The sequence below is a fragment of the Prenolepis imparis genome, unplaced genomic scaffold, assembly GCF_030444845.1.
Source record: "Prenolepis imparis isolate NDT839.2.m4 unplaced genomic scaffold, iyPreImpa1.0 SCAF_11, whole genome shotgun sequence".
In the NCBI taxonomy this organism is placed as follows: Eukaryota; Metazoa; Arthropoda; class Insecta; order Hymenoptera; family Formicidae; genus Prenolepis; species Prenolepis imparis.
The window spans coordinates 6706675-6734315 of NW_028141169.1; the positions used below are offsets into that span (position 1 = coordinate 6706675).

Sequence of the window (27641 nt, forward strand, 5' to 3'; positions counted from 1 at the left end):
ATTCTATCCTATCGCCGAGCTCTGATTTCCGTTCCCATTCCCTTCCGATCGTTAGTGCCGTCAGTCCTAATGCGAGATTTAAGTCACGACGGCTGCTTTTCTGGCCAGATGTAACGAAGACGAAAGATAGAATGTCTTACGTTTAAACGTACTCGTTCGAACTCGAATAGAAGTTTATTGTAATAAAATTTTTTATAAATATGAAAAATATTGTTGGATCTTCAATATAGGAAATAGTAGGATTATAACTAAATTAAGTAATTTACTGAGACACAAATATATATTCAAAAGAATTTTTCAAAAATAATACTATTACGCATAAATCATTTTTTAAGTTAATTATATGTGCGTAATTTAAATTCACTCGATGATTGCAATTATTGCCCGATATTATATAAAGAGATTTGATTAGTTTGATTCGAATTCCGTTATTAATTCCCAATTCATTATACCAATAACTAATTCATTATACTAATCTCAAAAGTAACCGTTCGGTCTTTCTTCGAGCTCTGGAGGCGAATTTACGGTTGATCAAATGCGGCAGAACGCTCCCAAGATCGAATTCCGTATTCCCATCCAACTTGGATTCCTTCCCGCAAGCCGATTCTCTTACGGTCGTTAATGACATAAAACGATTGGGTATTGGAGATCGTTTCGCAAGAGCGTCGTAATTAGAGAAACGTGCCGCAGATCCAGAAACCTCGGCCTCTTTTTTTTTACGTATTACTAAGGCAAGATTACTCGGCGGATTTCTTCATGAAATTTCATCTTCCGCGATTCCACTTTTCTTACGCGATATCCGTTCTCCAGTTTTCTTCAAAAAATTAATCCGCTTTTATTTTTTGCGTATATTCGCTCTATTTTAATTAACCGAAAATCCGGAAACATTTCAGAACGCAGCTTACGATTCTAATATTTTAATCAAGCGTAAAGTGCATTCGATATATTATATGTATAATTCTGTCAAAGGCAGGAGTTCCATTTTAGTGCAATAAATTTTTTAATGAAATAACCAGAAATTAGATATTCATAACGCTACATTGATCAAGTATTGTTGCATTTAACGAGATCGTGTAATTGTATTAAAAGCGTGAGACAAATATGCGTGCTAATTCAATGTGCTTTATACCGGCGAAGCATCGACTGCTACTAAATGAATCAATTAATCGAATTATCAGTATCCGTTAAACGATGCGTACCAGAGTTTCTCTAGTGTATATTTACATCTATTTACATATTACATAAATGAGCTTTAGAATCTACTGCTAATGCAGTCTGGACCGAAAGTAGGACATTTCAGTTCTGAAATCATCGTTCGCGACAGCTTCGTATGTGTTTAAAGAAGTTCTAATTTCGCCGGATATCGCTTTCGATAATAATAATTCGATAATATAAAAGTCATGTGGCTATTTGAGAATATCGAGCAGAATATAAAAGATCGGTCTCGCCATCGATGCTTCTCGATAAATGATTCAGATACGGTTGAGAGGGCAATCAAGTTTCTCAATTACAATTTAAATAAATAAAACATACCTAACAGCACACATGTCTCGTAACTACAAATTTTCAGTTGAAGCACTTAGGCGTAAAATGTTATTGCTTTTCCAGCAGTGAAAAAAATTACGAATATCTGTCGTATAACAGCGACTTACGTTACGGTTAGCGAGAAATTGCGGTCGAGGAGGAGCAATGATCAAATCTCGAGACGACAGAGCGGCAATCTGCCACATTTTTTCCGACTATTTTCGTCAAGTGGCATGCCACGTGAAAATCACGGCGACGACGGAGGGCAAGATAGCTATAACCGGGAATTATTACAACAGTTGGCAAAGTGGCGCAATGCTCGCCACCCATGCTTGATGGAAGCGTCGAGAACTTGGGTCAACCAACCAACCATCCAAACCAGCGAACGGAGACCCAGGCGTATAATTTTACGTTTGCTCAGAAGTTACAGGAACGGAATGACCTCGTCGCTTCTTGCTATTACTCGCAAACCACATTGAAAGTAAGAGCAGAATGAGAAATGAGAGGGAGAGAAAGATGGGACGATGAACATGGAATAACGTTGAGAAAATTCCAGCATGCTCGCAAAGGAAGAATAACGCGGAATTCTATTAGGAATACATTTCGAGACTCGATCGACAAACGTCTTGCGAAGAAAAATCTTAAAATCGCATAAAATTTTAATTAATATAATTGTTAATGCGCTCTCGCTGTAAATAGTGGATCGGTAATTTATATATAATCTAGATAAAATTGCACATTTTTGGATTAATAATCTTACGATGGACGTTATAGGGATTCGCGTGTTACGTGGCGTGAGATAAGGGACCACATACATTGTCGACTGTCTATTGGAGTTTCCTATCGAACGACGTCGTCGTTATTAATGTGTTAATAATACAAACTTTATCACTAATTCAGTTGCTTTCCGCGAACGAAAATCAGATGGCAAAGGCCAGATAACGTGAATAGTTTATATCGTTTTATTAAAATGTCTCAGCATTGAAACACGTCTGTATACACGTTCTAAACGAAAGTTACGAGCGTTGAGACCGCGTTGAGACCTTAATCCCACTTCGAAATTATTTAATCACGCTTTAAGCAGCGTAATTATACATCCTTGTCGACTACGACTTGTCGCCTGTCTCGCGTTTGAGGTAACATTCGGTATTCTTCGGTATCTCCGTTTCGCGAGCGCGTCAGCAGTCATTATAAATCTCGGAGACGATTAACGTCACGGAAATCACGCCGCGAGATCCAAGATATGGAATCCTCTTCCTCGTTTCTCGGCGCGAAACTTTGTTTGGCGATAATTAACGATCAAGTGGAGCGGCAAGTTTTTAACAAACGAACTTGTTAGATACCTCCATACAATTGGAGTGCGCCTGTCTTCTTTTCCGGACAATTGAAATGTCTCTAGGAACCGTGAATTTCCCTCGAGATGCCCGGAACGACGCGGTCAACCCGGCTAAACGCGCTTCTTTTGGATTATTTTCGAGCGAGTACTCGGTGAAGTTTCAACTCGAATCAGTTGAATAAGTTTCAATTCGAACAACTTTATAATGAAGGAAACTCTACTTATCAGTTATAGTTCGTTTGGAAATATAACGACTTTTGGGATATAAAAAATTTTTTTTTTTTTTTAATTTCTTTAGTTTCTTTAATTTATATTTTTTGTGTTTTTTATATATAAAAGTTCTGACTTAAATTACAAGTGTGCATAATCTCACCGCACATTGAGATCCGCTATCTCTGAATAAACGAGTCACTGTAACTGCGACCAAGCGTTCTTTTATTGTAAGCTTTCTTGTAAAAGTGGAGCGAGATTTTGAGCACAAGTGACTATATCTACTGAACTCGATCTTGCTTCGAATCGCTTTTGTAGATTCTTTAAGTTGGGAAGAAATTTTAAATTAAGAGCAAAATTAATTCTTTCGGGAAAGCAGTTTCTATATAGACGGTAAATTAATACACGGCCAGTGACGTCCCTTGAATCACCGTAAAGTTTAACAATCCACTTAAAGCGAGAACAAGCTTCTAATGAAATCAATTCTTGTAAGGAAATAGTTTCTATCAAGAGAGGAGAGGGGACAATAAATTAATCCACGTTTAATCTCGACCCGACCACACTCTTTGGATTACTCTTTAGAACGCCAGCTGGAGTTTCACGATCCACTTAAACATGTAACAAGCTCGTAATAGAAAAAAATTAATTTGACTAAATTTTGCACAGCCGACTTGTTTGAGATCTTTATCTTGCTTTAAATGTCGGATATAAAACGCGATCCATTAAAATATTCAATCAATTGAGGTTATTTCAGCTTGTTGTATGCATCCATATTCAATTTTGCATTTCCGTATTCGTAAACGTGTCTATTATAAACGTGTCTGTTAAGTTCCGTAAACGTGTGTCTATTAAACGTATTTCAAAAATAATATTTATCGAATCGCGATTGACAAATGCCTTGCATGGCGAGAATTAACCTTACGTGACATCAATTTTTATTAATACCTCACGTTGACAAGTAAAAATTTGCGAATGCAATAAATCTGAGAGAGCCTTTATTTTCGCATCGATTCGCATCTATTATCGACGCCTATTGCGTTCACATGTCAACGCGGCATTTCGACGTTGAAGCGCAGAGGCACTTTATTTCGATGGAACTCTTCCTCTTGACAAATATCTGTCTGGCGTGCATCAACGAGCCGACTTAATCTCATCGTCAGAAATCGCGCGGGAAGAGAGTGGGATATCATTTTTATAAACCCCATTCTCTGACGTCTCTATCTCTCTTTAAAAAAATTTTTAAAAAAACAAGAAGTAACATTTTCTGTTCTAGAAGGGACGACGGCGTGGCCCCCGGCGTCTTGTTACTTTGCTCAATTTCTATTTCCCTATATCGAGAAGATACCGAGTCTTTTCCTCCACAAGTATGGTTGGCGCGAATAAACAGAGACGTTCGCCGCGAACACGAGACAACGTATCCGTTTTATCGAAGCAAATATGCTCGGGATCTGTACGCGCGGATGCCATTTTCTGCCCGCGTTTTCCTTCTCCCCATCTTCCTTGCGGATTACCCGCTTTCGTCGCGATAGGTAAAACATAAATCCCGGGGATACTCAGCGGAAACCATACACTATAAACGTTACACCCCCTTACACTGCATCTCTTATCTTATTACATTCGACCCGAATTATCCTGCCTCTCTTGAGAGCGGAAATAGCGGAATGTATGCATGAAGAAATGTAATTATCTGTAATTCTTGTCATGTGCCGATTATCTTTATTTATAATTAAAGATTAATCGATGCTCTAATTATACGTTTATAAAACGTAATTTATGGAAACCTTAATTGATAAAAAAAATGAATGTTTTATCCAAAAATGAATATTTCCACGTTTTATTTCAAAGAAATTGGAGCTTTGGTTCGAAAACAGTTCGATATAGAAGACAAAGAATTAATAAAGATTCATCTTTCATATATACAATCACGTTACAAAATTTCTAGCTGATAATAATGGCTACGCGGATAATTTTATTAAAACTTTTTGTCGCTTGAAATAAAAACACGTATCTCCGAACTGTCGACTTCCCGTTGCGAGACAGAGTCTACATAACGACGCGGTATTTCCCACAGTGCACACTTTAATAAAATATGTTATATTATGTGTCCGCGCGGACAATATTAAAGTTTGCCAATGTTTGCACATTGCCGGCACGTCGCAGTATTTGCCGGAAAATCTCTTTTCCGAGAAGAGAGGGAGACAGCGAGCAAGTTTATTTAATAACACGGCGTAGAGCATCGCCCGGGGGAAAAAAAAAAAAAAGGATCGGCGGAAGAAAGGAGCGCTTCAAAATAACGCTTCTGATAGACGTCGGTAAGAGGGTGGAATCAAAAGGAAACCACCGAGATGCGCTACGCGGCTCTCAAAGATATCCGAGATCCTCGCGAGAAGTTCGTGAAAGGCACACCTCGTAGACTTTTGTAATTCGAGAAGACGATATATATACGCGTCTGTGAGACTGAGCCCGATTGTTCGTTTTCGTCACGTTTTCGCTTCGTACGTTAATGTTTTCACTTCTAGCCGCCTTCAAAATATCGCAAAAATATCGCAGATGTCTAATATATGATTTCTAATATTTGTGCAAGAAAGATTTGTCAAGCATAGAGTTTCCAGTTTAAAAATTAAAAACTGTATAGATTACAGAAATTTCTGATATGGATTTCTTTCTTCAAGCTTTCGTATTAAAATATTAGACATTTCGATAAGTTATTTTTTTCGATATCTACGCAGAACACATTTTACGTCAATTGTCACGTTATCATGTTTTATGGAGCCTTTGAAATTAATCGTGAAAAATTTCTCAAAGATTCCTAAACATTGCTATAGTTAGCACAGAAATAATCAGATTTTTGGTCTAAATAAAATCTTGATACCGAAAGGATTAACGAGTCGACGAATGTTAGAGGACGATTTTTCAGCGATGGCACAGGGAAAAAAGGCACAAGACTCGGTGGCTTCCCTATTGTAGGAAGCACATTGTCCGGAAGCAAGTGAGAGGAAAGTGATACCGCATTATTACGAAGCAGGGCGAAACTCCATTCAAGGGGAACACTCTCAATAGAATGAAGTGCACGCCACGAGCGGTTTCGGCATTCAAAAGCGGAACGTATGGAATCTCCCTGTTCATTACAACGTACTTTTATTATATTAAATAAGCGTGTAGAATTTGTATTGATATTTTCTCTCTCAATTGCTCTTATTACATTGTTTAGTAACGCGTAGCAAGCTTATATCTCATATTTAGCTCTTTTGCGACACGCAACTTTGGCATAAAAATATGTAAATTTTGCATTAAAGTTTTTATTGTCATATGATTATGTCTAGAAGAACCAATAAAACATACTCGTATTATAGCAATTTTAAAATGACAGATAACACGCGCAATTATTCACAATGTAAGCATTATAAAGTGTATTAACAATATATCTAATTATATCTTTCTAAATCTAAATAGCGATTTAAAAATAATTAACTAATTTCATCCGTTTTTTACGTATATTTTTCATTATCACGACTGATGTTGCTCGTATTATGTTGTGTTAATAATCTTAGATGCTGAAATTGAGAGAAATGTTGCCTCGAGAAATCCCACTCACGGATCGTTCTGTTGAATTTAATGAAGTACGTATCTTGCCATATGCTTTCATCGACTTTAGTTATAAATGTCGGTCCACAACAATATACGATCGCGCCGACGAACTTTGCCACACGCGATTACTCTTTGTTACTCCCTTTCGCAACCACCCCATGAAAACTCTCCGCGAAAACTCGTTGGAGGCAAACGCCCGATGGTAACACCACGACGACTACGCAGTCGGAGGAAAGTTTTTATCACTTGTCTTGCGAAGGGCTACCCGACAAATTAAATTGCTCGCAACTATGCGGAATAATGTAATTGTCTTCTTGCCTTTGAAATAATATCGGCCGCCGCGATTTGCAGCGGTGAATATATACATATATATGTATATGTACATATGACGATTTTTTTTTTCTTTTTCGACTGCGAATATAATAATCATTAAACGGAAGAATTTAAGAATACAGTACAACAATAAAAGGTCCATTCATTTCTTTCGTTAAGAAGTTAGAAAAATTAATCTTGAGAGCTTGAGAAAAAAAGAGGAAAAGTAAAAAAAATTTCGATTAAACTCTTCTCAAGTTTTTAAAAAAGTGAATTAAAAACTGAAAGCCCTTTTCAACTCGGAAGACTTTTTTTTAGAAACTTCACAAATTCGATAAAAATCAAGCCACTTTTCTTCTCGGTCGTCAAAGCACCGTTCGTTTATTCTTGAAATTTGTATATGCAATCGATAGAGCTCTTTGTATGTATGTAATTTAAACGACAAATAATAGCTCGGAAGAGGCAGACAAGTGTGTAACGCGAAGCCGGCCAGTAGTGGCGCAATGCGAAACCCAAGTAAAAAACGGAAAACGATCTTGCCACTTCAATTTCACGGTACACACGTTAAAGTGTAATTTTTTTAACGCGCCTCGCCGTGTCGGAAATTCTCTGTGAAAAGTTCCGCCGCAAATGCGCCGCGGATCTCCCTTTTGTTACAGAGCCATTCCCGCGCGCCTCGCCGAAAATTCGCCCTCTGTTCCTGCCGTTTCTTATGCGCCGCGCGAAAGAAGCAAACTGTTAGTCGTCTAGAAAGGAAAGTTCTTATGCTACTTTTGTTCCTATTTTACGATAGAGTTTGTGCGAAGGGATGAGGGGGAGGGGAGGAGAAAGAGAGGAGAATTTATTTCTCTCTCTCTCTCTCTCTCTCTTCTATCAGATTAAATTAGCCCTCTCTATTCCGCGCATCTCGAGTGCCGACTGCTTGACCCACCCGAATCTTTTTCCCGAACTCTGTGAGATAATTCAATTCTATGCCTTAAATTGCTTATGCGACTACCTCGCCGTTACATTAACGGAAGTGGCCGTTATCCACCTGCATCTAGCGAGCTCGAAGAACGTGGTAGATGCGTGACATCGATAAGACGTGTAATTAGTAGCAGCGTAAGTATTATACTGATATCGCGCGCAGAGTGGCGAGAAGAATTTCTGTTTAGTTCATCTAAATGATATCATCTTTTAACATTGTTCTCTAACTCGCGAAAGCAAATTTGGATCGTGCGTATCTAACGTCGCATAAATCCCTTCCCAAATTAGCGATTAAAATATCACTTTATAGTACACAGAGAGAATTTTCTCTTAGAATTTACTCTGAAAATCGTGGGACAATATGGTATGGAAAGAATTTTATGAGAATTTCTCTGATTAATATTTATCACAATAAATATAATATCTATCACAATAAAATATAAAACATGTTATTTGAGTAATTTTACCATGCAGTTTAGTAAAATTAATCAAACATATTTTATATTTTATTGTGATAGATATTATTATATTTATTGTGATAAATATTAATCAGAGAAATTCTCATAAAATTCTTTCCATACCATATTGTCCCATGATTTTCAGGGTAAATTCAAAGAGAAAATTCTCTCCGTGTATAATCGTAATATTCAAATATTACAATAGTAATGATAATTAATAATAATTTGTCAAAACTTTTTAAATGTTTCTCTCCTATACTTTTCACGGTTTTAATTATTGTAAGATAAATAAAAGAGACGAGTTTTAGCACACACAAAAACTCGCATGATTATTTCGCGGAAATAAACGCGAGAGATGGTTGAATTTTTTTTATTAATGGGGCGATGCCGGGAGAAAATTTTTCGCTAGTTCGCATAATGTGTAAAATGGATGTCAATACATGTAAAATAATTGTCGATCAAATTAGATTATATTTTTGTGATCAATTTCGTAAAGTGTTTTTATCATGTGTAATTATATTTGTCCGTAACGAGACCGACTACAATGACGAATTATTAGGCATTTATGAAAAATGGATAAAACGATGTTATATAATAAAGTCTGATGGATGGAACAACTACGTTAATGGATATAGTGCCCGCTTTCATATCGAGCGCAAAGCGAGTGTATAATATAGCGGCATTATTTCTCGTTCGATCAAGGATATCGTATCAAAATTAATAGAGGTAATCTTCGCGCTATTCCGCCGGATTCTTCTTACCGATCAATAGCAACGTGACAGCGGCATATTTGTCTACTGCTGAAAGTTTCGAGATAGTAACACTTGTTAAGGGCGAGCACGTATTAATGCTACGAGCTGAACACTGTTAAAGCCACGATACAGTATCAAAGGAAGAGTCGCGCGTAGTTTGCGTAGTGCTCGTATAATTTCCCTTTAATCCCTTAAACACGATAGCGGATGAATACTAAACACACTCAATTAAAGCTGCCCGTTCGCGAAAACTTTTGAAATTGGTTAAAAGTAACTCACCCTCGGTGGCGCTGCTCGGCGTGTCTCCAGAATTATAGAGGTCATCTGAAACAGAAGTTAGAAGTTTATCGACTGCGGTGGTAGTCCTTGGTAGGGAGATGGATATTGGGCATGAATTAATTAACGAGTACTTGCAAAACACTTCATTAGATTAAACTTGGATAGCGCCCTTGGCGATAGCGTCCATTATTTCGCGATCGGGGATGCCTGAGCGACTCCGTTCTGATCGAGAACTACTAATAAGTAGAGTAATTCAGTTTGTAATTACGTCCCTCGTAATGACCAGCACCCGTAAATGCGATTTAGACCCATTAAAATACCGAATCGCATATCATCGAGCGAAATAATTGGTATTAATTAAGAAATGAATTCTCACAAAAGATTGCATTAGTCAGAATTAATTCATATAATGTGGATAGAGAGAAACGAGAAATATTTAACGGAGTTAAAAAAGAGAGAACAGTATATATTAACATGCGCAAAATAAGATTAAAGATAGAATAAAAGATAATAAAAAGAAGACAAAATTTAATTGTGGATGTGTGTGTGAATATATATTGAAAATAGCAATTTATAATATTTAACTCTAAAATTCTAATTTCAAAATATATTTGCGTCAAGATATGTCAAAATAGTTCGAGATAGTATATAAAGATGTACATATTTAAATTGATAAATATTATTGTATCTTTTGTGAGACGATATATATATATATATATATATATATATATATATATATAATTTGATATAAAAATATAATACTTAATCCTCAAAAGTTTTATGAGGACACCTGAGAACCTGAGAATATTCTCCGCCGAGAACGCTCGTTTTTCCTCGACCATATTTATGCACGATAAATGACTCGACCAGCTCTATAAATGTCCTTGCCTTATTAAATATCGCCACCATTACGGGCACCGACGCGTTATAGATTATGAATTTGCTTAGGGGTGAGCAATTCAATATTTCGCGCGGCCGCGAACATTTGTTATACAAATATTCGAATGGATTATACAAATATTCGAATGGTTATACAAATATTCGAATTGCCTCCGGACAATTAATATGGCAAGTAAATTTTACATACATCGACGCGAGTGTTCCGGTCAAATATCGGATTACCCAAAAGCGTAAGCAAATCTGTGGAATAATCTTCCTCGAACGACCACTGCGATATTTGTCATTAAAACTGTTTTTTCTTAATCAAATCCCGCAATAAACATTAAATCGACGCTGAAAATTTCGTAGAAACTTTTAGTTCTCGTTTTTTCTTCTTGATCTCTCCACATTATTGTGTTTTATGTATATATATGTAGATATATTTATGTATATATACGAAATGTAAAAGTAATATCAACTACTTAAAAAGATACGATATTTTCATAACGCAAATTTTATCTGAAAATTAATTTGCCATAGTAAATTTTGAATGAAAACTATTTCTATTGTAGAGACATATTTTTACATAGATTGCTAAATTATATAATTGAAATAATTTAAATTACCACGATCCTTTATATTCTTTTCTAGAAATAACAGTTATTTTTAGATTATATCTTACATTATTTCAGGTTATTTTAATAGATTATAGGACACGTCCAATATAACAAGAATACATCAGCTAATATTGTCTGGTTATCTATATAAGTTGTTTACGTTACCCACGCGTGTCGATAATTATACTTTTATCGTGTGCTAATTTTACTATATATATATATATATATATATATATATATATATATATTCTCGCACGTGTCACTAATTTATAAACGAGAAACTCTAACGAAATAGCGATCCCATCTTTGTTTCCAAAATAACTTTGTAATTTATCTTACGGTGGCTGCGTTCGAGGATCTCCGCCGGGGATTAAGTTGAATCAATAGGGCGCTTGTGTAATGATCCAATTATCAAGTTATTGAAGTGCGCGAGACACCCTAAGACACTGCGCGACCATAGTGATATCTATATAAAATATCGCATCCATTCCTTGCAATTAGATCGTCGGACTGATACGACGTCTATGACATTTTTAGATTGGACTTGACCGCGTACGAAAACGATTGACGATACGTCACTCAATCACGTCTGACCTCGTGTTTATATCGACGCGATTGCGTAATTTAATATCTAAACCAGGCTGGGATCAACGCCGCAGAAATCGTTTTCTCACGATCGGGCGACTCTAGTGACCGAAAATTCGGCTAAATAAAGATAAATGTATCCACATCTCTAAAGAATTTTCTAATAATAGATATTCCAAGCAGGCTGTTTTTAGTTCACTGCCATATCTCGTCAGAGATCAGAAATCTAGGAGTTTATCATAAGAAGATAATTCTGAGAAAGTAATTTTATCGTGATTTGATTAATTTTGCAAGAATCGCAAACATGCAACCGTATTTTCCGATCGAAAGTAATTCTCTATATGTAGATATATATTTAGTTTCGGTTTCATTAATTTTTTCTTTCTCTCTGTTCTTTTCTTGTAATAGAAGTATAACATTGATTTTCAAGTTATCATATCAATTTGTATTTATTGGAACACTTGTATCGCGCTATTTTTATCGCTCCGAATATATATATCGCAAAGATTATTTTACATTCGCCGCAAAGAAAAATTTACGCGCAAAATCAACCGTGCCGGGTTCTCTCAAAGAATGTTCGCGCGCCCTTCGAGATTCTACACGTAGTAAAGTAAAGGTCCAAAGATTTTTCTTAAGACCTTGCCGAGCCAGCACTTCTGACACAATATGACTTTGCGTTGTTTCGCCATACTACGAGAGAGTAAAAAGCGATTGGATCCGAGACGTGAGAGGAGTACCTATGAATGAAGACGAAGCTACGAAATTGCCACGGGTATAAAGGATCGAGGGATGTCCCGGAATGTTTCATAAATGCTTTCCTTCAACGTTACGTTCTTCGACACATGGCGAACGAACCGAAATATATTTCGAATCCGGAAATGAAGTAGTGAAATGGTAAAATGCACTTTTGCATTTTCTCGCCACGTGAAAACAAACTAATTCTGCTTTCCTTCAAAAAGTAATAAATGAATCAATCGTGTTTCTCTCTGAAAGGAATGAAAAAAGCTAAGTAAGAATATATACAATATAAATTATCTTTATATTGTTAAAAGTAAAAAATATATTAATTTTTAGTTGGATATTACTTGCAATAATAAGATCTCACCAACTTTATAAATGAAATGCAAGAGAAGGAAGAGTTTATTTATGATTTTAGAGAAACTATAGAATTACAAAGTTTAAAAGCTTTTCACGATTATTTCGTTCTAATGAATTATAAGAAAAAGCAACTCATTGTCAGCCGTAATAGCCATTGTTTAAAGTTTAACATATGGAAAACTAATTAAAGCTTTTTCTGTTTCAAAGAATTAGTAATAATTACCTACGGCGTTTCACCATATTCTCGGCGATACGTAATTCTTTTGCTATTCTAGTAATTAGAGATTTAACTTATTAACCAGATGCTTTGAACGTTTCCGACATTGCCACTCGCAAAGTGAAAATCCACTCGAACGAATTCTTGTCATGTGGCGTTAATTTACGCTCGCTAAGCATCAGCAAAGTTTTATTAGTTCCCGCAATGCGATTTGCAATTTGCTTCATATTCCGTAAATTAGCGCGTCGAATAAGTTTGCTATAGGAACGCCCGACGGCTAGAGTTGTTTAGGCCACGACATAAAATGAATCGGGCATAATGGCCTAACATAAACTGAAATTGAAGGTGTTGCGAAGTCGATCTCGACGCCAAACTTCTAGCCAGGCGTAAATTCGCATCGTACACGTCATTAAACGAATTAATTTCTGCTAACGACAGGTCGGCCTCGGCAACGACCAATTTTAATACCATATATAAATACACACACACATTTTATACACATCACATCGAAGGTAGCGTCATTATGAACATTGTTACTCGTAGATTCTGACGAATGAATAAGAAATGCTTGTGGAACATTTGCTGCATATAAATCGACTTGTTAATCATTTTCGGAAGCATATTATTATTGTAATGTTTATTAAAATAACATCATGCGAAAAATAATATTCAATAAATACAAATATATATATTTTATTTAATTTTAAAAGAAAGTATAAAAAAAAGATTGTTGAAATTTGTTCAGGTAGAACTTGTTTTTAAAATCAATATTTGAAAAAGCATTGTGTAAGAGCTCTTCGATATCTTTATTAATAAAATAAAAGTTTATTATTTTCACTTTTTACGATCCTCTTTATTTTTGAAAATTAAGAACTAATCTAAGGAATTTCAGATTCAATGAAAAAAAAAAACCAATAATTAAATTATGTTAGCTAACCATATAATAAAATCTGATTTTTCTCATTTTTTTGAAATAAATTCATACAGAAAAATCACCGCTCCATAAACATATAGTATTTTATAAATGCCGATATAAACGTAATAGAGATACAATGCGACTCGATCATGTATGCACATGCGTATGCATCTGTTATTGCGTCTCTGATATTTCACGCATTTTCCTTTACATATATTGCATTTCGAGGTATAATACGTCCGCGATAGGAATCAACGATTTTTTTTTATTGCGGTCGGAGAACAATATCGGGCATTGCACTCAATTAACCGGAGGACAATTACCTTCAATGAGGTTCAATGAAATTCACGGCACGTTTCAAACACCAAACAGTTTATTTCATTACGATGAGAGGTGATACCGCCAAAATATATCTATTCAAATCTGTTTTCTACGTCGAATGATGTCTATTGTAAAAATATTTGCAAAATTCGCGAAATATTAATCGTGAAAAATAATTGTCATTTAACGTGCAAAGCGATAAAGCAAACTTTTATGTCGAGTTGACGTGATTTTTCATTGTAACTAACCACAATCGATAATATACTTTCATTTTTCATTTAAAAAAATATTCTTTTTTCGATAATTAAATACGTACCTAATAATTTTAACAATAATTACTGCAATAATGAAGACAATGTTCTCAGATGAAAGGAAATAAAGAGTCTCTATAATAATTGCAATAAATGCATTAATTACCGTTTATAATAAATGATTGTTTATTAATTTAAATTTATGTGCGCCCGTTGAAACATAGGATTAAGAACATTGCGCGACAATTCACGATTCTAATTTAGAAAGTGCCATTCGCGTATGCCTCGGTACACCGAAACGAACTCGGCTCGCTGGTTCCTTTGTCCCTCTTTTGGACTTAGGTATTTTACTCGTGTACTTAACTCACCGGCAAAGGAACAATCCGTCTGCCCTTATAGAACGTACGCGATTAAACTTTTCTCAACGAATCGAATTTAACTTTCTGCGCCGGTCGGGGTAACTACTTTTGTTACTCGCTCGCCAACAATCTCGTTACACGTTGAACACCGCACTGTGCCGAGATGGACTTCTGGAAGTTGCACTCGAAAGGAGAACGAGTTAACTATTGATTCTGAGCGGCTTGATGAGAGCTCTAATCATAACTGTTATGGAGTCGTCTACACACATAGTTATTTCTTTCGAAATGAACAACTCAAAGCAGAGAGTAAAAAGAATCGAAGTATACGCGCGATAGTCACTTGTTATATGCACCTTATGTACTATATGTTAGTGTGCAATACATATATGTACGTAAAGTACAAATACAAAATATAATTATGCTTTTAACCAATACAGGAGAATACTCTATTTTTAATTATTAATTTAATAATATTTGGAATTGATAATATTAATTATTTTCCAATAATAAACGTTAGGATACTATTAATGTTTTCAATTTAACAAACCGCGAATATTCGCTCTAAAAAATTGAGAAGTCTATAAAAAAAGTCACTTCAAGTTAGCCGAGTAACACAATCTTCTCCCTCACGTGGTTGTTTTTACGCCTTCTAATCAGAAACGACGGAGCCGATAATGAACGAAAGAATGAACGCGCTCCTAGCTGTGTCCTTTTCTTATTACCGGTATACCGTCTGTATTCCCTTCAGCGTCTGGCTTTTCCATTTTTCTTAGCCGTTGTCCTCACCTCCTTCACTATTTGTGTTTTCTTTTCATTAACACCGAGCTGTCGTCGTTTGCGCACCCGACATAGTTTCGCGCGTACTTCATTCGTCTCGCTACTGTTTCTCTTTTTCAACCGCGCTCGGACGTTTGAGAGGAGAGACAGCACAAAGGCAGCGAAAAAGCACGTTCTTCTCGTAATAACGATCGATGATAAAAATACGATTAATATTGGACAATAAAACTGCATAGTCCGAATGATAACCATCAATTCTCAACTCTTATGTTTCCAATCGCGATTAATTTTCTATTTTACTTGTAGCACACAAAAACAATAAACGAATAATATTATCAATAAGGTTCATCTCCTAAATAAAGTCCGAAAAGTCGAATTCCTTTTTAGGTACATTTAAAAAAAAATTTGCGAAATGTCAGGCAGAACTATTCGTAAAAAACAAGAAAGTAAGAAACACAAAATTCTCTCTTAATGAATATAATCCGTATTAAACAGAAATAACGATGACAAAACAATTAGTCGGCAGTAATTATTTACTGTAATTAACGAAATCGCGACACGTCCAATAAATCGTTCACGATGCGTTAAAAGCGACAGCGGTTCGAGTTTAAAATAAACGGCGCCGGGTTAACTGTTGTTAAAGAGCCGGATAAATGTTTACTCGGTAATAACGTGACTCGAAAATTTTATTTGGTTATTACAAGTGTGCGATGTCACAAGACATTCGCACGGTGCAACACGGACGATCTTTATCCCTGACTCATTCGGAAATAACGACAACATCGTCGTTTCTTAATATAAATTCCCTGACACGTCGTCGTTCCTTTATGTGGGAAATCGATCTTGTCTCTGTGGCACGTCAGCGATTCTTATCGCAAAATGTCGTACATGTTCGATATAGATACATAAACAACGCGATCGAGCAAATGGCAACTTTGTGACAATTCTAAGAGAGCAAAAGCATAATAGCAAATAAATATTGACGTTCGCAATAACTCACAAGCGACATTTGCCGAGGATACTTTCGCAATCGGTTCATGAATTTATCAATACAGTATGAATACTGTTCATTCAGAAGAAGGAACATGCCAAGGAATTTATGTGGTCGAACGCAGATACTTAAGAACACGGTAAACAACCAGACGTATAGACCATCTTCGTTTCTCCCGGCACAATATTGGAGGGAATGGATGCGACATGCTATAAGACATTTATTCCTTCATTTACAGAAGCATAAAGTTTTTGCTATGATGAGAGCCAATTATGGCAGTCATTTTTTTACGATTCTATAAAAAAAAGAGACTAGAATTTTCACCACTGCTACATAATTATAAACGTAAATGGAGATGTCAAGTTTTTATCTCCGTTGATTCGTATCCGATTATTCCGTCTAATGGCTCAATCATCAATCTCCGCGTTTCCAAAGGAACGCAGTGGATCGGAACAAATTGTTACGCTCTACGATATACACACAAACTCTCGCTGATTACACAAGCCTCCCGGTGTACTGATACCGACACAGAGGGGGATAATTAAAATTGATAGCCCCGCGTTATACGTGCATTACGACCGATTCCCTTCCGATAGACGGGTATAATTCACGCCGTTCGACGAATCGGGCGTGAAATTAATTTCGCCATTTAGTGCGCTTTGACGCACATTATCGCGCCGCCACAGCGGATCCGCTCGCTTACGCGAATCGCCCGTGCGAGCAGCATCATCATGCACTACGCAGATCGCATCACCGCGGTATATATACATCTCGCATATGGAATGAATGTGTCCTACCGTAAGCAATTTTCGCCTCCAAATTGAGCTTGCACTCGTGCCGCGTCGTGTACATGTAGGGCTGCGGCTCACCCGGGCACCAGGGCACCGACGGACCGCAAACGCATTTGCCGGCGGCCGCCGCATTTCCGGTCCCAGCCGCCGCGGTTCCCTCGCCGACCAGGTTGCAGCCGGGACCCGACATCATCGGCCCGTGCGGGCAGTGCCGCCTCCATCTGCCCGGGATCTCTGGAAAACGTAATCACACCAGACAACACGTGAATACAAATTATTCATATGCTCAGTCATTTATTTTCCAATTGACTCTCGGACTATTATTAAACTTGAATTTCATATATGTATTTTAATTATGAAATATAAATTCTATTAATGAAACTTTTGTATTTTCGGAACTAATATTTAAAGCTTGGTACGTGATTGAGAAAAGTGGATCAAAATTTCAAGGTGACAGAGAAGATAATTAGAAACACATAAGAAAAGATTAATATGAATTGATGGCAATAATTAAAAATAATAAAGTAATTTACATTTAAAAAAAAAATTTCAGATCGTAAAAACCGATGAATAAAACATCGCGCGATCGTTCTGTGTTGATTAAGTTTAGTTTTATTATTCAATGTGCGACAATGACTGGGTAACTTTATTATTCATCGACCGCGATGATATTTCCTTTTTTCGCACGCGATTAAAACCCTGGCGAACGACGTTATTTTCGGCATGTGTAAGTGCGGAGATATAAACAACGTGTTTACGTGTTTGATGTTTGTTATCGGCCCGTTAAGCACGCTTATCGCGGAATGCCAAGCAATCGAGTTAATTTCACGTTCTGATAGCAATGCACTGTCGTCGGCAGATTATTATTACATGCATCGAACGGTGAAATTGAAAAACCGATCCCGATCGCGATCGCCGATGAATAATACTCGAAATATTTGCATAACGGCTGACCAGCGCGAGAGCTCGTATCTCTTTCAGGAAAAATAGTTTCTCTAAAAATTAATTCTCTCTCTCTCTCTATACATATAGGTAGGTATATCGTGACGTGCATATTGTTCATACATTCGAATCTACCGATTCGATCGATAATGACTTGTCATAATCCGGATTTATATAGCTGTGCAGGTATCAGAGAGCAGCATTGCGAGAGAAAAATTCTACGCAACGATGTGTGCGGGGGTTATATCGGAATTTGTAAAGTACAATAGGACACGGAGGGGGGGGGGGGGGATTCCAGAATCATTCCAGCATCCGTGGCGAATTTTCGCCGGCGGAGCAAATCGAGCATCGATAACGGTGCAATTACAAGACCGTCAACATCACCAGGCACCGTGCATACACTGTGCTTGTCGTCGTCGTCGTCGGATCAGGATGAGGGAGAGTTCCGTTGATATACCCGAGGGAGTATAATGCGGTCGCCTAATGAGACGTGGTGTGTACCCGGACGACAAATTCGAATTCAATTGCGTTCACTGTACTAACTGCACACCGATGACCTAGAGAAGTGCCGAGAGAAAGAAAAGGAAGAAAAGAGACAGAGAGAGAAAGCGTTTAAACGTCGTCGATACTTTAAAGAGAAAAGATAGCAGTTAATTTTCGCCATTTTCGCTTAAAATAATCCCGCGGAAAAAGAAGAAGAAAAAAAGGAGAGAAATATGATAGAGCGGGCAGAAACGGAAACGGGACGATCGAGCAACCGGATGGTAAAATCTAGGCCGAGTTGTTGGACACGAAGGGCGATTACGATCGATCGTGATAACCTGATCTCCGTGATTACGATGATCTTCCCGCGCCGCCTCCCACGCCTTCGACCGTGCCGTGTTTCGATCGATAGGTTTAATAATCGCGCAGACGGCCTGCGCAGAGAAAATCGAATTTGCCGATCGGTTTGCCCTCTGGGCCATGCTAAATGCGAATTCATTTCGAGCTAATGGCTGGGAATGCGCTCCCGTCTAATTGCCCACGAGCAGGGCCAGATATGCGCTACGAGCTCGCAAGCCGAGAACGCAACCGAACCGCGACGGTATTCGATTAAGAAAATCGAGGATAGTATCTTGCGAGAAAATATCCCAAGGATGGTCGCTAAAGCGAACGTGACCAAGTTTACTGCGGAATTACGCTTCTTTTTTAGGAATTGCCTCAGATATAGTTCGTATCAATCATTGGTTTTCTTCAACTATTTGAATTTAACATTGTATTTTACGAATTTAACTCAATAATCTTTTCCACATCCCGCTGAAAATCTTTCTTCACTTTATGTTTATCGCATTATGTTGCACGAACAATATTAAAAATTTGGTGTGTCTCATTTAATTTATATACCATATATATATTAGATAAACGATCGATTGAATATCGAAGATAAAAATTTATTGCGCAAAAATATATTCATGACTTCACATAAATGTGAAATTATCAATCTTATATTAAAGGCAATTAATTAATTAATTAATTAATTAATTATTTTTTTTTAAAGCAATTAATTTTTCTCTTTATGAAGAACGTAATTTGATGAAAAACGCCAAGTTGCCACGCAAATTTATTTCAATCTAATGGAATGTGCACGCGAGAATCAATTGACCATTCGGAATGCACATTTCCGCTTTTACATTAGGCCGTTTGATCCTTCCGGAATAGCGACGCGAAACTCGAGAAGTCGGAATGCATTAAGGTTGTGCAATCCGGCTTACGCGGAGGTGTGTTTGGTCTCTTGTCCCGGCGTCAGTAATCCGTTAAATCGCTAGCCACTTCGTTAAATCGCCAATGTGTTGAGATACTTGCTTACATTTCTCTCACCAAGTTTTCTTTGAGGAGCACGAAGGAATTTACACACCCATAGGAAAATGTTTACACATGAAATAGACTTCTAGCAGATTACTTTCGCATCGACGCGTGCGCATAGAGTCTTATAACTTAATAAACTTAATAAATACTAATATTACTTTCTTATACTATTGTTCTTTTTTTAAATAAAACAAAAACTGTTTCTTAAATATGATTTTTAAAAATATTAGATAGACTCTCTCTCTTAATCTGATCAATAAGGCTTAATTTGTTTGTTTTACATAATTAAGAGATAAGAATATAATATACTATAATTATTATTACTGCAATATATGTAAAAAAGCATTAGAACAAGGAATATTGGGGCAATATATTCAGACTTTTGTATATAACATTATCCCAGAATATTAGCTCTCTTTTTTAACTGCTTTTTAACTTTTTTAATTCTCTTTTTTTTAATAATCAACGCATTAATTAATAAATCTGTGATGATACGGGGAAAATTAATTGATAAATAAATGTGCATTTTATGCAGATCTATTTTGCATTAATTTTCGATAATTACAATGTGATATATGTATATGCTTCAAATCGATTAAGCCGCCGCAAAACCCGTTGCTGAAATATTGCCGTAACGACAAGCGTACATCAATATATAACATTTTATACGCTCATTATACGCGAGTGACACGCGAATTTATACGGTTGTTGCGCCATTTAGAAGGGGCCATTTACAGCACGGTGACGTTTTACGTAGCGCGCAGCGAAATGCAGATTTCCCGGCTGGCAAAGTATAAACGAAGTTGCGAAAAATAATGATGTTCCCCATCCCGTCACCGGTAAGTAACTTCACCGGAGGGAGGAGCGGCTTAATCAACCAGCGCGGGTGTATTAAGGGCGACGGTAAAGAATCATGCGCCGTCGGAAGAAGGCGAAATTACCAGGATACATCTCTAGATTTTTTACAAACCTCATCTGCATAACGTAACGCGGAAGAATGACGCGGCAGAATACGTTCCTCCGCGATGATTTACTTTTCTACTCGAGTATACTTAGTTCTTTACATGCATAATATTATATGTATATAACAGCAACACTTACGCGAAAATAATGAAATTATAAATGTTATTTACACCGTAGTAAATTGTACCTAGAGATAAAAATATACCTATTTACATTATAATTTTTTTAGTCTTCACATAAACAAGTAAAATGAGTATTTTTCTGATGGGAACTATGTTTAGGGTTTAAAGACGCAAAAATCAGATTTGTCGAGATTTGTGACTTTCTTTAGTTTTACGTTCTTTGCACGTGTGTACGCGTGATAGGGTTGCGCAATTTTCCTTTAACGATCATGTCGAATCGGATCGTAAAACCAGCTTCCGTATATACTCTTTGGCTGATAAAAATATATTTTTATTATTTCTAGATCTCCTCATCTTTCTGAGAGTACAAATATAACATCCTGTGTCATCGAAGCCTTCGAAGCCTTCGAAGCAGAAATAAAAGATTCACGGGTCGAATGGGAGTAGTCCTAAAACGTGAGTATTTCAATACTTTCTCGTGTTGCAATGCGGAATATAAAGTCGTAGGAAGTCATTCGGGCGCGTTCGCGACCAGAAACATAGGGTGGATCTCGAGATTGCTTGATTCCGCGACGTCCTCGCATTTCGGTATTTGTCCGAGGCTATGTCTATCTCGTTGAATTGAATCTCGAATATCTTCCGAATGCCGCGAGAGTTTCATAACTTCGGAAATAATCCAATAAATTTAAATAAAAAAAATTTTTAATCCGACATATTTCGTTCATTATTACATTTATACTCTTTTCGAAATTATTATTCTATTATCATTAATAAAATACTCGTCGGCAAAAAATTGTTTACACTCTTGACTTCTCGAGAACTTTTATCTAAATTAAAGATGGAACAGCAAGTGAATATAAATTATTTCAGACTCATTCAAGTCACACTGTTATGAAGAATGTTGCGTTTTTAATTTTAATACTTCTCTGCAAATAAAAAATAAATAAATCTCTCTCGATATAACGCCATATGCGCACTCGTGTGTTTTAGTCGGGAAAAAAGGAAAATCTGTTTTTCCAAGCTCGAGAGCGAAACGAAATAAAAATAAAAAAAAAATAGAGAGAAAGAGGGAGAGAAAGAGAGAGCAACTCTCGTGCAGGTGGCAGTTGTTTCTGCAGTATGCGTAATGTATGGTACTCGAGAAAATTATGGTACGTTTAATGGATACGACACGACCTCGTTGTGTCGATGAAAACGGTATATCTCGCGTATATATGCATACCTGTACCTTTGATAGCGCATGCTTGCACTCTCTCAAGTATACTCGCGAACGTTCGCGCGTGCGGTTTCATTTTCTCTCAAACGCAATGATAGCGTCATTGCGTCGAATGACCAATATTTATAGAATTATTTTCACGATAGAGTAGACACACTACATAAACGTGCTTTCAGTGCATCGAATCGGTTTACAAAAGTAAGTTGGGAGCAGCTCTATAACGAATGAAAGCGCAGCTTTTGCAAACTCGAAATCAATTCGCTGAACTGTTAAGTGCTAATGTAATATTAAAGGCCTGCTCAATACGTGGAAATTTATATGCCCATATAATTTATATGCCCATAGTGCAATCATGTAATATATAGTATTAACGAAATCATTATTCATTATGTGATTAAAATATAATATTGTGTATGATTAAAACTTAATATCATATAAAATATTTTTATATTTTAGATAAAAATTATACGTTTTCTTAATTGGTAAAATAAGTTCGTTCGCGACAGACATTTTCTGTTTAACTTGTAAAGCGATACAGTTGTTATAGCTAGAAAAATGAATTATATTCACGAAAGCACAAACAAACACCGGAATTTTATATTTCAACATACTAGTATTTACATTCGTGTTTGTCTTCTTCTATATAATTCCACAGCTATCCCTGCCAATAGAATTTTTGTTCAAAGTTTCGGTACACAGAGCGGTTATGCTTCCTCCTCTCTGCCAGTACTATCAGTTTGCAAATATATTTTGCAGGTAGATATTCATTTTGTCTCAGTGTAACACTGCACCAAGCATAATATAAAGCGCGATATTTTTCTCTGTGCAAAGTATCTTTTTCAATTTTTTACGAAAACGTTGTAAACACGCTTGAAAACGGCTGAACAATTCATGCTGTTTTGATAGAGATAAAAAAGTGAGACAGAAGACAGTCTCTCTAACGCGCGAGTAATATATTTTATTCCCATATTCTTTTATACGGCAAATTTCAAGATATGAATTTTTAATCGAAAATATAATATTCAGTTAGCGTCGATTATTTTTACCATCGTGTAGCGGATCCTTCTTTAATAGAAATAAGCACGATATCGTGTTCTCTAGCGTTCCTTTGCGCGAAAAGTTTGTAAATCTTAAAAGCTCGTTATTTGGGGATCTGCAAATTAGCGTTCATTCGAATATCAACGTTCAGCATGATTCTCGCGAATGCGGGCATCGAGATTCTCTCGGGGAAACTACTGCGTTGCGTCCTAATTAACTGGCCGAAATCGAGGTTTACCTACAAGCGTAGTTATGCGAGATTCGGCCATCGCGAAATCGTCATTAAATGATAACTATCCACGCTAATCTCTATCATTATAGTCATTATAGTCATTCATCAATTTTCCGAGAGCGTTATCGGATTTCAGCGATTTCTATCTGATTTCGCAAGACTTTCATTTTCACGCGATCAAAGGACGCAAAAAATGCTGCAACAAGACACTCTGTTCGGTTACAACTGACAATCCGTAATGAACCTCTCGTACGCGTGTATTTATCCACTTGTTACGAGTCTTTTAATCAATAATTATTTTAATAATCGCTGTTAAAAAAATTAAAAATAATGATATTTAATTACAGTATAAAACGATACAAAATTATGCAATTGTAATCGGAACCAACGTAGAGCGGAACCAATGTGAGACAATCTGATACAATTATTTTGCAAAATAGGTCACTGTGTGATTTGTTATATGGTTTTAAACTCATGTGTATATGTATAACTACTTTATTTCTTGAATTATGCCCTCGATTTTTAATGGATATAAGCCCGAAAAATGGATTTCAAGCGTTTTTCAACTGTTTCACATTTTTTTTTACAAAATGCTACTTTATCATAGAACATTTCGGATATATGGTATATATATGTTTTGCAACAAATTTGTTTTCAAATTATTTTACTGAAGAATACAAGTCGTTATTTATTTTTCATCGAATTCTATATTTCACTCTTCAATGTATAACATATACACATATACACACACGCACAAAGAGCAAACTATAACTTATAGTTTAGAAAACAGGAAGAATTGTATTAATAAATTCTATAAATTCCAAATATTCCCTGATATTCGATGCACGGCGGTGCATTCGTGCAAAGATTGCTCGCGTTTTTTTCACTCGCAGCCATATCGACCGAATCCTATACGCTTTTACGACGTTTTCGCGACAGAAATTGCAGTTTGTCCCGTTTTGCCACTGGCCTATCAGCGTCCTATCAGATTTATCCCAGCAATCTATTCGGATGCACATGCGGACCATTCCTCCCCCTCTACCACCCCTTTCCACCAACGTGCACGCTGTTGCTGTAACGTCCCATATGCGTCACGTCGCATCCTATGTCTCGCGCCAGCTCACGAATCGACTGTACCATCGCACACACACACACACATACACGCGCGCAAAAACGTAATACAGGTCGGTGTATAATACGGCACAGCTTGGAGCTTCGAACGATTCGCATGAAATAAAACAGCCAATCGATTGCGCACGCACACACATGGGCAAGCGAGTCACATACAATCACGAACAATGCTAGAATGTAATGCGTTGTCGAATCCTTAAAAAAGAACGTACAAAGTTTATAAAATATCCATTCCTTTTCCGCGAAACTGATCCTAATGTTGATGATGTAACACGATTAAAACAATTTCAGGCACATAGCTGAATCTAGTATACAGGATGTATCAGACCACCCGTCCACCCCTTTAATTTTGGAAATGGCTCAAAATTATGAAAAACGACGAAATACATGTTTGATTATTTCGAGAGACTAGTCTTTTAAGGGGGTTTCGATGGTTGTCCCCCCAAGAGAGTGCCCCAGGGAAATCCCAACTCAAAAATTTTAAATGGAATCACCCATATTGTAGTATATCGTTTAAAAGGGCATAAAAAAAAGAAAATTTTTGGCGCAAACCGGAGGTTGATACGTTGACTCGTTTAGAAATTATTTAGAATCAAAGTTCGAAAAAGGAAAATTTCAAAAAATCATAACTACCATTTGAAAAATTCTTAAAAAAACGTTTGAGGTGTAAAAGTGTTCATCTTTTTAAGTTCTTTCCATAAAAAATTCAGATTTGACCTTGATGTTATTTTCAATTCAAAAAAGAAATTCAAGCAACTTATTAAATTCACGTCTTGCTTGAATTTCTTTCTCAAATTGAAAAAAAAAAACTTCAAGATCAAATCTGAATTTTTTATGGAAAGGAAATTTTATGGAAAGGATTAAAAAGACAAACACTTTTACACCTCAAACGTTTTTTTTTTTTTAGAATTTTTCAAATAGTAGTAATGATTTTTTTAAATCGGCCTTTGTTAAACTTTGATCCTAAATAGCTTCTGAACAGGTCAACGTATCAACCTCCGGTTTGCGCCAAAAATTTTCTTTATTTATGCCCTTTCAAACGATATACTACAATATGGGTGATTCCATTTAAAATTTTTGAATTGGGGTCCCCCTGGGTTACCTTCTTAGGGGAACAACTATCGAAACCCCCTTAAAAGAGTAGTCCCTCGAAATAATTAAATACGTATTTCGTGATTTTTCATAATTTTGAGTCATTTCCAAAATAAAAGGGGTGGACGGGTGGTCTGATACACCTTGTATATGTATATATCACTTTGCTTGCATCTATCTGAAATGTAGATTTATTTCATTGAGTTTAATTGAATAAATTAGAAACTGAGCATATGTGTGTGTTTGTAGGGGTAGAATGGGGTAATTAAATTATTTCAAGTTCTAAATAATTATCGATATATATTTCGATGAAACATAGTTTAAAGTTCTCCTTCAATGAAGCGCATAGAATTAATTGCCCTTTAATCCGCGAAACTTTAGGAACTGAGAGCACAATTAAATACGCGAACCTCGTTTTCTTCGCGATGCGAAGAGGCAATTTGAAAAAAAAGGTCGAGTACTTCATTAAAAATATCTATGCAGCAACAATTGTCGAACCGAGGCATGTATCTGCGAGAATAAAATTTTTTAATTAACATTCCTAACAAAGCAACACGACCGTATCTCGCGCGCGTCGCTATGTACGAAAAAGAAAATATTTCTAGAAATTAAGCGTGATTTTTATTTATTTTTTAACAATTTCGACGTACAGATGATGTTCGTCTCGTCGCCGAACCGGAAGAGCTAAATTCAAGGCAAAGGAGAATCTCTCTAACAAAGAGAGAAATATATTTTATACTTTATACACGGTGTATATATACTATATATGCTGTCTGCCTGCGGGATGTAAAACGAATCCTTAGCTTAAAACAGTACATGTCGTGCGCGATACACATATACGAGTCCGCGGTGCATTTATAGATTTTCCAACCGTTGCAACATCGCCCCGCGGGATACGACGTAATGCACCAGCGGTAACATAGTGGCCCGGTATTTTGCGGTATGCAACTGCAAAATAAACCACTGGGGCTTCTCTTCCGACTTCCAGTTTTATATCCCCCGCATACCATTTTTATCTCGCATGTATATGTGTACACGTCGTGAGAACGTGACTATTTAACTTAACAATCCGCGAGACACGCGCATGTGTGTGTGCGGAATTAAAAAGCCGCGATTGTTGAACCGAAAACGACGATAATCGATGCTGCAACGGGGAATAAAATTAGAGAGAGAATATAAAGATCTCTCGAAACATTTATCCTGATAATTTTGTCTAATGAAATTCCCTCCCCCAAAGCTACCGCGCATGCACATTCGTGCAATCGTGTATAATGATAAATAACCGTAATAAAAAAAATGATGGTAACAAGTCGCTGGCGAAAATGGTTACAACTCATCGCGACGTTACATCCCCTATTTCACGATGCATCAACTCGTTCCACGCGAATGCATTATCTTCGTGAGAGCGCGTGCCGGAAGGTTGTGGCGCGTCTCTGAATTTATGCGCTCTCCTGTCGGCCCAATTTTTCAATCCGCGGTGGTACATCTTTATCGCACCGCAAAATCCACCGACTTACTTATCCCTCTCCCCGCGTACAATCGCGGAAAGAACATTCCCTTACACCGCGACGGTTATTTATCGCGCGACATTTACTCGACTCTTTCGCCTCGTTTATAGACTCTCCGCGAGACGACAAGGCGTACAACGATAATGGGTTTCGATGCCATCGGCGTAGCTAGCCGCGTACATATATATTACATATATATTTTCCGCCGAGAGCGGGGTAGGACCCGGTATGGTGGTGGTCTTGTCACGCGAAATAAGGGTACTTGCACATTTTTTCCGTCTCTCGAAACTAGCGACTATTCGATCGCGCTCACGTATTCGGTCCA

At 36.8% G+C, this 27641-nt stretch overlaps 2 protein-coding genes across 6 annotated transcripts in view; one reads left to right on the plus strand and one right to left on the minus strand.

Moving 5' to 3' along the window:
* Cmpy (crimpy) overlaps window positions 1-27641 on the minus strand; it is a 258654-nt gene that overhangs the window by 204445 nt on the left and 26568 nt on the right. For all 5 annotated transcript variants that reach the window (XM_083050111.1, XM_083050109.1, XM_083050108.1 and 2 more), the window contains exons 4-5: window positions 17234-17461; window positions 9426-9470 (exon numbers count right to left, since the gene is read on the minus strand). In XM_083050111.1, the coding sequence (XP_082906237.1) occupies window positions 9426-9470; window positions 17234-17461 (273 nt within the window). The remainder of the gene's footprint in view (window positions 1-9425; window positions 9471-17233; window positions 17462-27641) is intronic.
* The window catches only part of Nup188 (nuclear pore complex protein Nup188), a 227800-nt gene that overhangs the window by 160718 nt on the left and 39441 nt on the right, over window positions 1-27641 (plus strand). Inside the window, exon 3 of the mRNA XM_083050104.1 lies at window positions 21444-21555. The gene's annotated coding sequence lies outside the window, so the exon portion shown is untranslated. The remainder of the gene's footprint in view (window positions 1-21443; window positions 21556-27641) is intronic.